General features: G+C 52.4%; 1 protein-coding gene across 4 annotated transcripts in view; it reads right to left on the reverse strand.

Annotated features, from left to right (window-relative positions):
* LMO1 (LIM domain only 1) overlaps positions 1 to 12,994 on the reverse strand; it is a 53,398-nt gene that overhangs the window by 26,627 nt on the left and 13,777 nt on the right. For 2 of the 4 annotated variants that reach the window (XR_747760.2, XM_010361263.1), the window contains exon 1: positions 12,140 to 12,684. The exons of the other annotated variants lie outside the window; for them this stretch is intronic. Coding sequence is in view for 1 of the 2 variants with exons in the window: in XM_010361263.1 (XP_010359565.1) it covers positions 12,140 to 12,164 (25 nt within the window). In the remaining variant the exon portion in view is untranslated. Of the gene's footprint in view, positions 1 to 12,139; positions 12,685 to 12,994 lie in introns of those variants that run through there. 4 annotated transcript variants of the gene reach the window in all.

Here is a 12,994-nt window from a genome sequence, read left to right on the forward strand (position 1 = left end):
CAGACGCTTCTCAGTGCCTTAGTTTCCCCAGCCATAAAAGGATGTAATTGACTGGGGTACTCTCAGTCCAAGGCTATGACTTCCACTCACTGGCCTTGAGTCTCTGAACCTACTCCAGAGGTCCCCTCTGCCTCCTAATTGAGACTCTACCTGCAAACAGCAGGGGACAGGGCTTTACACCTGGATTGAGTGTGACAAGACCAAGTGTGGAGGGCTGAGGGCTACAGATGCTCTCACCTGGGAAACTGTGTCCCGACCCTAGGTGATCAATGAAAGAGAAAGAGACCTCACTGGGAGTTCCTTTCTGCTGGCCTGGCCCTGCCACACCCATTCCCCAATAGTCATGTCTCCATATACACCGCCACAGGGTATGAAGCCAGCAGGCACTCTGGGAATGCAAATGGGGAAACCAAGACCCAGAAAGGGGAAGGGACCAGCCCAAGGACACACTGTGAGGTGGTGGCAGAGCTGGGATGTGGATGCAGCAGTTCTGGCGCCCAGCCCCGTGCTCACCAACCTGCTTACGGGAGTGCTCCAGCCCGCAGGAGAGCCTCCTCCACCCTGCTCCCACGTGAGGAACTGCCGACACTACCTCTGCCCAGGCTGCCTCAAAACGCCGCCTCCGTTGCCCCTGTAACAGCCAGGAAAGAGGTGGGGCCCTCAATCCAACAGCAGCGGGGAGGCTGGCTCAGGAAGGAGCCACCCTCACCTCCTCTGCGGGTATCATCCCGGCGGACTGAGAAGGGAGACCCTGGGGTGATAGACCCCACTGGGGTGGCTTTGTAGGGCCGTCCCAGCCTTGGAAAACTGACCACCTGTGAGAACAAAATACAGCAGCTCCCAGCCCTGGTCCAGGTGTGTGTGTGTGTGTGTGTGTGTGTGTGTGTGTGAGTGTGTGTGAGAGACAGTGCATGTGTCTGCCTGTGTGGGTAGGTGTGCATGTGTGTGTGAATGTGTGTATGTGAGTATATGTGTGTGTATAGGTGTGTGTGTGGTGTGTATGGGGGTGTGTAGTGGGTGTGTAGTGTGCATGTATGTATGTGGGAGTGCATGTTTTTGTGTGTGTGTGTGTGTGAATGTGTGAGTGCGTGTGGTGTGTGTGTGAGAGTGTGTGTGAGAGTATGTGTGTGTGTCCGCACATATTCAGCACCATCCCTCCCACAGCTAGAGCTAGGGAGGGCCCGCGAGTGTCTTTACCGCCACCTCCCCAGGCTCATGGCAGGCGGGGCCTGGTTCTCGCCTGAACTCTTCCACATGCCAGCTTGCTGGGGTATCCCAGGCAAGCATCTTTTCCTCTCTGGACACAACCTAGTCCCTAGTCCTCTGCAAAATAGAGCTAGTATTTGTCCTCTTAGCCTCCCAAGGGTGTTGTGAAGATGAAATGACAGACTCTGAGACATCTGTGCCCTTCCCTGGCATGAGGTGACCCAGGAGGCCTCCTGGGAATGGAGCTGGTGAGGCATTATCTCTGGAGGCAGCTGCTATTCCAGAGGCTGGCCTCTCATGGCAGGCCACCTTCTAAGATGGTCCTCCGTGATCCTGCCTCCTGGCACTCACACCCTTATGTCATCTGCCCCACTTCCTTGAGTGTGGGCTGGACCTAGTGGCTTGCTCCCGAGGAAGGAAACACAGCAAAGGTGATGGAATGTCACATCTGTGATTCGTAGACAGACTTTCTTCTTGTGAGCAGACACTGTCTTTCAATGGCTTTCAGGAAGCTGGCAGCCACGTTGGAGAGGCCCATACGGCATGGCCACCACAGCCAGCAAGGCATGGAGGCTCTCAGTCTAGCAGCCCGTGAGGAACTGCATTCTGCCAGCAACTAAATTACTGAGCTTCAAACAACCCCACATGAATCTTGAGATGAACCCACAGCCCCAGGTGACACCTTGATCACAGTCAGAGAGAAACCCCGGAGCAGAGAACCCCGTAAAGATTCCTGTCCCACAGCAATGAGAGAATAAGTGGGTATTGTTTCTAGCTGCTAATTTTGGAAGTAATGTGTTACACAGCTGTAGATAATTAATACACTGTCACACTGGCATACATACTCTGTAGAGAAGGGCCCTCTCCTCAGGCCGTTGAGAGGGGACCCTGCAGACAGCTCTCTGCCTCACAACCCATGTTGTTGTGAACTTCCTCCTAGAGCACAGGCCTTGAGGTGGAGTGTTTTGAGGAGAGGAGCCCAGAGGACAGAGCCCTGTCTCCAGCTGCCCTACCCAGGCCCCCTGCCCTCAGCTGGGCAGAAGAGGAAAGTGGGAGAGGCTGCCTTACATCCTCAAGGAGCCACAGCCGTGAGTCCTTTCCAAAGAGCAATCCTCCCAGGGCTGGGAACTCCAGGCCTGTCTGGAGCACGGCAAGTTTTCCAAAACACATCCACTTCCTCTGTCTCCCCTGCTCTAATCAGTACCCCAGGGAGGACAGGGAAATGACACCAGTCATCTGCAAGACTGTCAGAAGCTTTGCCTGATCAAGTCTCAACAGACCTAAAAGGTAACCGTGTTCATACCCATTTTACTACTTGAAATTATTAGTAGAATTTACTCATCAGGATGACTTAGCAGCAGAGACAGGATTTGAACCTGTGTGACTCAAAGCCCATGCTAATTCCGCTTGTTTTACAAAAGGAAAACTGAGAATCAGACAGTTTGAACATTCTGATGGCACCCACAGGTAGCCCCACTCAGTCCTTCCTGGATACTGTCGTCAGGGATTAGGGTTTTTAAAGATTGAGGGGAGAGGACATGCAGGATGGAGCAGGACTGCAGGAGCCCAGGCCAGCGCTGCTCCCACTTGTCTGGCAAGAGTGGGTCTCCCTTCTGCTCTCTATCAAGTCATCGTGCCAACCAGCAAAGTTGAATTATTAAAACTCCCTTCTGGGGTACCACACGAATTTTTCCCCACTGAGACTCAGAGAAGAAGGGCAGCCACTCCTGCCACACAATATTAAAATGTCAGGAGTTTAAGGCCTGCGTTGGTTGAGTCATAAGTTATCAGCACCCAGTGAGGGCCGACAGAATGCCTCCCTTAAATTATTAAGCAGAAAGCATCAGACTGTAATATTTTGCTAAACCAAAGTACAGACACAGACAAAGATGTCATTTCAATATTTGAAACCAGCAAGTTTAATTTAAAATAAGAGCAAACCAATAAGCTCAGAACATAGCAGCGTATGAGAGGAAAATTATACTGTGAGAGGAAAAAAAAGTGGAAGGACTTAAGAAATTTATAAAAGTAATCTCCAAGTGGAAATTAGAAATCAAGGCCTAGAAACAGAATAACACAAAAGAAATATTACTGTCCACTTTCTAAATCAATATAACACTGCTCCACGCCGGAATTACCATGGTAACTCAAGTAAAAAGAATCAAGCAATTCTTATTATTTCAAAATAAAATCACAGCCTGAAGCCTGGGTTTTATTACAACCACTGATAGATCGCTGGCTTGTATTTATCTGAAATATTGCTTTTCAATCAGCTGGTTTATGAATGTACACAGGCCTCTCACCAGCCCACTTACCACCCCATTTTGAGGCTAGGGGCCAACCAATGAATTGATTCTCACCTCACTGCATCTGCATATATGCCCAGGTCTAAGTCAGCTCTGGGAACACAGAGCATCACACCCTTTCAAGCTGTCTAGTGGCTTTGCAGGACAGAGAGGAAAACCTGAAAGAGGCAATGGGGACTGACCTCATTATGGTCCCTCCCCTGCCAGGGTTGCTCTGGGAGGAATAGAGCTGGGCTCCCATGGCAGCCCCCCTCAAACTGCCCATAGCAAGCTTCCTTCCACCCCAAGTCATCTCGAAGGTTCCTCACCCTTCCTTGAACTCTGAGAGTCTTTCTCTGCATCCTCACATCTGACAGCTGGAAAAGGGAGCAGACAGAGCACAGAGAGTGAGCGCACTGACTCTGCAGTCAACCTGCTTGGGTTCACAGCCCAGTTCTAGCACTCTTGAGCTGTAGGAGCTGGAACCAATTACTCAATCTCTTTGTACAATAATTTTCTCATCTGTAAAATGAGGGTAATAGTAGCTTCTTCCTAAGGTTCTTAGGGGTATTAAATGAGATTATACATGGAAGATGCTTGGTGGACTGATTACAAAAATGACCCCAATTCGCTACCCTTCCCCATAGCCACACCATTTGTTATATGACTTTCACGTCCTACCTTCAAGAGCAGAATCTGCTTCTCCACCCTTTGAACTTGGGCTGGCCTTGTGATTTATTTTGGCCAATAGAATGCAGCAGAAGTGACAACATCCCAGTGCCAAACTTTGACCTCAGAAGCCTTGTGTAGGCCAGGTGCGGTGGTGCGTGGTGGCACACGTTTGTAATCCCAGCACTTTGGGAGGCTGAGGCAGGTGGATCGCTTGATCCCAGGAGTTCAAGACCAGTCTGGGCAACACAGTGAAATCTCATCTCTACAAAAAATACGAAAATTAGCTAGGCATGGTGATATAGTCTCAGCTACTTGGGAGGCTGAAGAAGGAGGATCACTTCAGCCCAAAATGTCAAGGCTGCAGGAAGCTGTGATTGTGCCACTGCACTCCAGTCTGAACAACAGAGTGAGACTGTCTCAAAAAAGAGAAGCCTTGTGTGCTTCCACACCTTCTGGACTGGTCTCTGCCATAAGAAAAAGTCAGACAAGCCTACTGGCTAATGAGGGCCTCACAGTCTTTTCACGCCCAGCATCCAACTGATCAGCCATCCTCCATCCTCCAGGTGCGAGTGAGCCCAGCTGAAACCAGAAAAACTGCTCAGCCAAGCCCTGCTTAAATCACTGACCCACAGATTTTCAAGTTAAATAAATGCTTATTGTGTTGAGGCTCTACATTTTAGGGTAACTGATTACGTAGCAATAACTACTTGATACATATAGATGGCACAATGCCGCACTTTTAAGTAAGGGTTCAGTATAATGATAGCTATTGTGTTTTATGACTCCTAAAGGCTGAGAGGCCAAAGCCAAAAGATCATACTGTAACTGTGCAGAGAGCAATGTCAATTCACACAAGCATGAAACTTTCTGGTTTACCAAGTGTGTGCTTGGACATAAAGTGCTAGTTAGGTGTTTCACCCTTTGTAGGGATGAGAAAACTGGGGCCCAGTGCATTGCCTGAAGACACACAGCAGTCAGCTGGGACAAAACCCAGGTTTTCTGATTCATGCTCGCAGACCACACCTGAAGACAGGAGGCCACTCAAGAAAGCTCAGTTGACCTCCAGGGGAAGGGACGGAGGGAGGAGCTAGTGATCTGAGCCCATGGGCCTTCACACTGGGCAGCTGCCCCTGCAACCTGAACCAACCTACTCACTCCTCTCACACCACCTGCTTTTACTTTTCCCCTAATTGTATCAGCTACTGTGGACTCCTGCCTTAGACAGAACAGGAAATGAACACACACCCACCAGTGGTGAACAAACTGGTTGCTAGGTTTGGTGGATGTGTCTCTGAGCATGGTCTGGAATGGTCTTGGAGAAACCTCAGCCAACTAAAGGAGAAAGGGCATGTCAGGCAAGGAGGACATCGGAGCAAGGGAATAGAGGCAAATGCTGAGTCTTCATGGAACCCAAAACCAGAGTAGACATACTAAACCTGCATAGTTTAGTGTGATGGTCAAAGTAGCAGTAGGCCTCAGGCAGGATGCCAGGGTAGCAGAGGTTTGGTCAGACTGGTTTTAATGAGCACCAGGAGAAAGATAGTAGGTGAGATGAGAATGGCAGTAGCAGAGGACAAAAAGTAGGTCCAGAGTCCCAGATGAATGCAATCCGGTGATGTGCTAATGCATGCTTAACAACCAAGTCTTTGGGAAAACGCCCTGATTTGTAGAGTTTGCTTATGTCCATGGTACAAATTGTGGCTGATTTCAAGCTACCAATGCAGTGTCTTTGAACTCAGAGTTGGGAACAGATGCACAGAATATCTTGCAAGCCAGGACAAGTTGACTCCACTGGTGTAGTCCAATCCCAAATATGGGCCTGCCAGGAAAACTCACTCTAGCAGCACCACAAAGAGCTAAGCCTGGGAATGGGAGGACATCTTGCATGTCTCAATGTCCTCCAACTCCAGACAGGACAGGGAAGCAAGATGGGATACATGCCATAGGAACCTCTGGGGCTTCTCCACTTCAAAAGGACCAGGACAGGTGAGTGTCCATCAGCATCTTTCACCTTACATCTGAGGATAGAACTGTATCTTCTGGGCTGTCAGTAGGCTGGCAAGGGGTAAAACTGGGACACCCAAGCACGTGGTCCGTGGTCCCAGTCCAGCTGATGTTTGCTGTAATCAGAGTTTTCTACTACCCAGCCTCATCACGCCTCGGGGCTAGGGCAGAAGGCATGGCAAAAAGATGCTGATGCTCTAGGCTCCAATTCCTCATGGAACCCTAGGCAGCCCTTTTGCCCTATTTGAACCTCGACTTCTACTTATAAATGGAGGAATTTGCAAAGAGTGGTTTTAGAGACCTCTTCCCAAGGTGCCACCTGCCGTGGGGATCTGGACGTGGGCAAGTAGTGAGGTCAGCCTGCCTCCCAGGCAGCAATGATTAAGGGCCATGATAAATAAACTGGCAGAGTGAGGGTGCAGACCCAGTGCTTACCAGTGAACAAAGCACTGGAGTGGACACAGAGTTATTTCAGATCATACTGTAACTGAACACGGAGCAATGTTGCTCCACACAGCCATGAGGCTTTCTGGCTCATCAAATGTGTACATGGACAGTATCTCACTTAATCCTGAGTATAATCCTGCCAATTAGGTATGGCTATTCTCACTGTAGAGATAAGAAGGTAGAGAGGCAAAGGTTTGGAGGCAAGCAACCTCTACACTGGGTGGGCGTGGAACACAAAATCACAGTGGACATACTGGACCTGCATAGCTTAGTGCAATGACAGAGGTGGCAGCAAGTCAAACAGTACCTGGCTCACTGGGACACCCATGTCCTTTCCTCTACCTTCTGCCCTAACATCTTCTAGTCTTCTCAGTGTCCCTGAATAGGGCTTTCTGGGAGACCCTCTAGACCCTGGAGATGGATCCAGCAATGGCCTTGGCCTCCCTGCTACATGGGGGCACAGCTCTGGAGGGATCTCCTAACTCCCTGGACCTGCATCTGCTCTAGACCCCAACATGGCTCAAGTCACTGGCCCCCAGCCTTCCCTAGCTGCACCATCACAGCTCTGCCTTCTGCTCAGACAGCACAACCTGTCTAGCCACAGCCACCTCCCAATTGTGGCAGCCTCGCCCTGGGCCATGGCCGAACCTCGTGTTTCCTTTGCCCATGACCACAGGGAGTCAACTGCCAGTGCTCACTGGCAATCATCCATCTGTTCCAAGGGTGAGAGACCAAAATAGACCTCCTCTTGGTGCTGCCCACAAATAGGGCCTGCTGTGAAGTTCCTTAAATGGAAGCTCATGGGGCAGCCGCCTGGTCTGACTCTGGGACACAGGGTGACACAGGGTGGAGTAAGGAATCAATTCTCGGGAGGGAGAGGCAGGTCCCAGCTCTAGGGAAACGTCCATTTTCATGTGCTAAAGGCATCTTTGTGGGACATGTTCAGAAACAGACAGCAAGAGAAAAAGGCAGTTCCCACAACCACAGAGGCCAAGTGAGTGGCCATGCCAGCACTGAGCCCCGGCATCCAAAGGGTGAAGCTTTTAGGCGAGCAGCAGCCAGTGATCTCAGCTTCCCCCAGTCCTAATGCTCCTGAAAGGCTCTCTCCTGCTCTCTGTAATTGGGCATCAGTAGTTAATGCAGTATTGACTGCATTACACGCTCCCGTGCCTCCCCTCACTAATGCCAATTGCATCACCTTGTACAGTCACTGGCTTGCTTAGCCAATAGCCGTTAAAAGCAATCCAAATCATGAATCATATGGGAAACTTTTAGCAAGACACCACCATCCAAGGAGACAATTTACAGTTGAGTTAATCTGGGTACATTAGTGAGACATGGATTCTGGACGACAGACCAATTTATGTTGTTTCCCTGTCCCCCTCTTAGTGCTGCTCTGTGTGAGCAAATGAATGGAAGAGCAGGGAACAGAGAAGCACCTGCTTCTTCACCCAAGGCTCGGGTGTGTGTGTGTGTGGGGGGGGTTACCCATCTTTACAGACACTCTGCCTGGCTAAGTTTGGGCAGAAAGGGGAAGCAGCTGTATGTGCAGCTCAGGATGTGATGCCTCATTCCCAGCAGAAAGGAGGGCTGCCGCTGGGGCTGGTTATGGTAGATGCAGATGGTAACCCTCCAACTCCCCTGCTTCTAGGCACTGGGCAAGTGCACGATTTGGTTCCCACCCTGCCAGACTCACAAGGCCTTTACCAGGCCTCAGCAGGCAGCAGTGTCCACTTGGCTCTGCCTTCCTGCTGATGGGCTAGGGTCTCTGGCATGGAACAGCATCAGGGCCTGCCTGCCTCTCCAGGGTTGGGACAGTGGTGAGCACACTCTGCCAGGAGAGGCTCCAGGACTCTCTGTGGCCTAGAACATGAGGGTCTATCCTAGGAAATCCTACTGGTGGCCCAGCAAGGGCTGGTTCGTACCCAAGCATAGCCATGTGCCGGCTCTGGTGGATCAACTGAGTCAGCTGTGGAGGCTGTGCTCCTAGCGGTCATTAACAATTGAAGACTCCGCTGTCTGGTCCTCCTCAGTCCAGCTTCACTCTCTTGGGCATTTTTACTTATTAAAAATGCTCTAGGAATCATGTCTGGTGTTAGTTCCACAACCCGCCTGCTGCTTCCTGTGGTCATCCCCACCTTCCTGCTGGGCCTTTGCAAAGACCGTTTATACCCAGCCCTGCCCTTCTCTTGTGTGCACCTGAGAGTATCCCAGCATCCCCAGCTGGATGCCCCAGCATCCTCTCCTGCCCAGTCCCCCACATACCAAAGCTCTCACTATTCTTGGGCCCTCTCAGACTCTCTGCTGTCTGCTCTTACTCAAAGGCCTCTTCTCAAACAGCCCAAGGGCTCATTTGACTTGGGTAGGGTTCAGAGCTGTAGCTCTCTTTGCTCCCCTGGGACTTTAACCCTCCCCAAAAGCCCACTGCCTGGTGCCAGCCCAAGCCGCAGGTGCCAGGGGAAGAAGGGCCGTTTCTCCGGGAAAGTTGGAGCTCAGCTGCCTTTCGCTGACAGGCAGACCCAGCAGCATTTAGAAAGCCCGGACCCTGAGTTCCAGTAAAGTGGAGATGGCTAGGCCACGAGCAAGCATCCAAATGAAAGCAATTAATCTTAAAACTCAAAGTTTAACCATTTGCAAAACAGATCTTTCCGTCTCTGTGGTGACCCTTCACTGCTCGACCTAATGGATTACTTTATTAATAATGCACTGTGCTTAAAAGCAAAAAAAAAAAAAATTTTTTTTCTGACGATTCAATACTTCAGAAAGTCTCTTAAACCCGTTGCTACGGCAAAACGATTGATATTTTATTATCTTTCAGAAGTGCAACATGAAAGCCCTGCAGCCCAGCAGAGCGGGAGCTTTGGTCCTCGGCAGCTGGCAGACCCGACTTCAACCAGAGGAGCCCCAGCCTCTCCCGACAAGATGCTGTCAGGTGGAGAAAAGGCATTGGGGGTGGTTAATAGCAGCCCTGAGTCCCTGCTGCAGCCAGACAAAAGGTGCTGTATGCAGGGAACGCACTCTTTGGGGAACCTGGGGGGTGGGGGAATGCTGCCACCCAGTTCAGATAGCCACCTGCTGAGAGGGCAGAAGTGTTCAGGGAGTTAGGTGGTTGGTTTGGAGGAGCAGATGAGCGGATCCAGAACCTTTCTCCCTCCCCCCGTTGAAGGTGCCATCTTCAAGGTTTCCTGGAACTAGGGGAGGCCAGACTCCTCTTAACAGGGAGTGGAGTGCAGACACATGAGCAGAAAGGTTGCTTTTGAAAGACAGCTATAGGCTGGGCAGGACAAGAATAGGTGGCTGCTTAGGACCCCAGTGGCTGTGCTTGTGCTGTAAGAGACCCCAGAGCCCAGCAGCTCCATGGTAGTGGGCACCATATTGTTTAGACTGGACAGGCTGGGGATGCAGGGGCATCTGGAGCTCTGTTTCACAGCTCTAACAGAAACCAGAAGAAACATTTGCCCAGGGTGCTTGAGGTACACCGCAATTTGGAGGCAGGGAGCTGGCTAAAATGAACTCCAGAAATCCATTCCCACTCAAGGCTCATCTGAAACCCTTTGTATTATCTCAGAGCCAGAGGCATCATGAGGTGCCTGGGCAGAGCAAGATCCTGGGTGCAGGTAGGGGGTGTCATCTTGTTGGCATGAGACCAATCTCCCTGGCCTGAGGCCTCCCATGTACAGAGCCTGAGTCTTCTGGATTCCTGGCTTGGGCCTGGGGAGCCAAGCATGCCAAATAACCTCTGCTAAAGATGAACCCTACGTGCTCCCCATAGTGACAGTATCCCCAGGTACCAAGGAAGTGCCTTCCCTGGCTTCTCCAAGCCCTTCATTTTTACCAAGAGGGAAAGTGAAGCATGACTGTTCCAAAGTAACACGAGGAGTTCGTGATGAAAGGCACTAAATCAAGGTCTCCTCTCTCCCTGTCTGGCCTGACCCCAGACCCCTTCTTCTCCTTTTCATTCTATATGAAGTTCTCCGATGGCCTACATGGGGCTCCAAGGAAGGGGTCCTTGTGAATAGAGAAGATATACTGAAGATGATGTCCCACCCCAGCTAGCCTAGAAGCACTGAGGTTTCCCCCATCCTTTCTCTTCCTACAGGCATACTGAGAGCCACAGAGCCTCCTAGATGCCACCCCCAGGCCAGATACTTCAAATTCCACCTCCCTGCTGGATGTCTCAGAAGGCGGTAGGCAGCCTGGGGGCATCAGCACCTGGCAGCAGCAATGCGAGCATCCTGTGTGACCCTGATCAAGTCACTTAGCTTTGCGTTTTCACCAACTGGTCACATCAATAACAACAACGCTGCCCCAGGGGCAGAGGGCACGGGTCCAGCGGGAACGGGCCCAGCAGAGACTCCTGAGTGGAAGGTCAGAGGATGGCCACTACAGTCACTTTAAGAGGATTCTCGCTGACTCAAAGCAAACCTACCCTTTTGGTACCTCACCAATTGCAGAACGCCGGCAGCAGCGAGGACAGCAACAATCACAAATGCCCCCACACCACCAACACACAGGCCTCACCTACAGGGCCGGAGGTCCTGGGACACCCAGGGTACTGCCTCTCTCCTGACGCTGGGGACTCATCTTAGGGCACCCACTTGGCTTTCCCCTCAAGGGGGCTGGGATCCCCAACCTTCTAGGACACTTAACTGCAGGGCACTCCCTGCCAGGAAGGCTTTGGGGTCTATGGGACCACCTGCTAGTGGCTTCCAGCAGCTATGGGCTCCCCTGTTCCGACCTTTCCCGTGCCCTGCAGTTTTCTAGGGCGCATTGAGGCTTGATCACGGAAGATCCGTGCCATTCTCGCAGCCGCCGCCGCACGAGTGCTACTGGCCGGCGGTGGGACACTTTCTTCCTCTGGGCCAAACTCCCGCCTCCGCGCTCAAAGAGACAGGGAGATAGCGGGCCAGCACAAGAGGTGGCTCTCTTTCTCATCGAGTCACTCTCATGGAGATGTGCCCCGAGGGTCCAAACCGCCTTCCCCTCGCCTGCTGGGCACCCCGGCTTTCGCGGCGTCCTCCCGCGCTCCCGCTTGCTCCGAGCTCTGGAGTCCGATTCTCCCCGAAGCCGCTGATTTGCTCAGCGCTCAGCGCCTCTCGGGTTACGCGGCGGCGGGGGCGAGGGTGATGGCTGCGGTGTGAGCAGCAGCCGCAGAGACGAAATGCTCAAAGCGAACCGCCGCGGCGCGGAGATCGCAGGGGAGCCGGAGCCTCCACGAGGCCCCGCGGCGCAGCACACGGCCGGTGCACAGCTCCTAGGCTCGCGGCCGGGGTCCGCGGGGCGTGCGGCCCGGGGCGCATGCAGCCCGGGGCTCGCCCACCTTCTCCCCGGGCAAGTTCCGCCCGGCTATCCCCCGGTGCTTCCCCCTGCCCCAGTCCTGGTCCCAAGCGCGCCGCCCGCCCCGCAATCCCCGCACAGGCCAGCAGGTGTGTGCCCATGTTCCCGCGCTTGTGTGCCTGCGCGCCGCGGCGGGGGGCAAGGGGGCGAGGGGGTGAGGGGCGTCGAGAACCCCGCCCGCCACCTACCGTCCTCCTTGTCCAGCACCATCATCTCGGGCGCTCCGTGTCCAGCCGCAGCTAGGCTCGGCCGGGAGAAGGGCGCCGACTCTGGGCGCGCTTCGGCGGGGCGGCTGGTCCTCGGGCAGCTAGCGGGCTCTAATTACCCGCTTGTCCGGCTCTTAACCTAGATTGCACTCAGCTAGAATTACATTCAGGAGTGAAGCACTTCGCAGATACAAAAGCAGTCTCACCTACTTTTGTGCCTCAGAATTGCAAGGAACTACGAACTGCAATTTAGAGAGAGAGAGAGGGAGAGGGAGAGAGAAGGGGGAAAAGAGGATCAGAGCCGTTTCTTTGATTCTCACCTTCTAAATGGCTCAATTTGCCCAGTATAATCTGTCTGAATGTAATTGCATTTGATAGCTCATAACCCTGGCTCTGGCAACGACACAGCTTTCAGCCTCATAAAGTGTTTTCCCCTCGGATTTAATCTGAATCTCAATCTAAAATTATATTCAAAGAGATGGGGGAATCTCGCGGCCGTCTCCCGCTGCCTTTCTCCCTCAATGTATGAGGTTTGCACTCCTGCTACTGAATAAATGCACACATTTCCCGAGGCCCCCTCCCTCCCGGGTTAATGGGGGAGTGGAGACGCACGGCTGCCCGGCTCCGCAGCGCCACCTGGAGGCATCTAGGTCCAGTGAGCGTCTCTCCTCGGATCCCAGAGTCGTGGTCTTCAATGTTTGTCAGGAGGATGCACCCCATGTATTACTCCCAGGCCCTCAGCCTTGATTTTTGTCTCCTCTTCACGCAATATTTCTCTGATCACATCCTTTCCCTTCCTACCAGCTCTTCCCGGGGTTTCTGGTTGCTTCCCGGATT

This window comes from Rhinopithecus roxellana, chromosome 15 (genome assembly GCF_007565055.1).
Source record: "Rhinopithecus roxellana isolate Shanxi Qingling chromosome 15, ASM756505v1, whole genome shotgun sequence".
Taxonomy (NCBI): Eukaryota; Metazoa; Chordata; class Mammalia; order Primates; family Cercopithecidae; genus Rhinopithecus; species Rhinopithecus roxellana.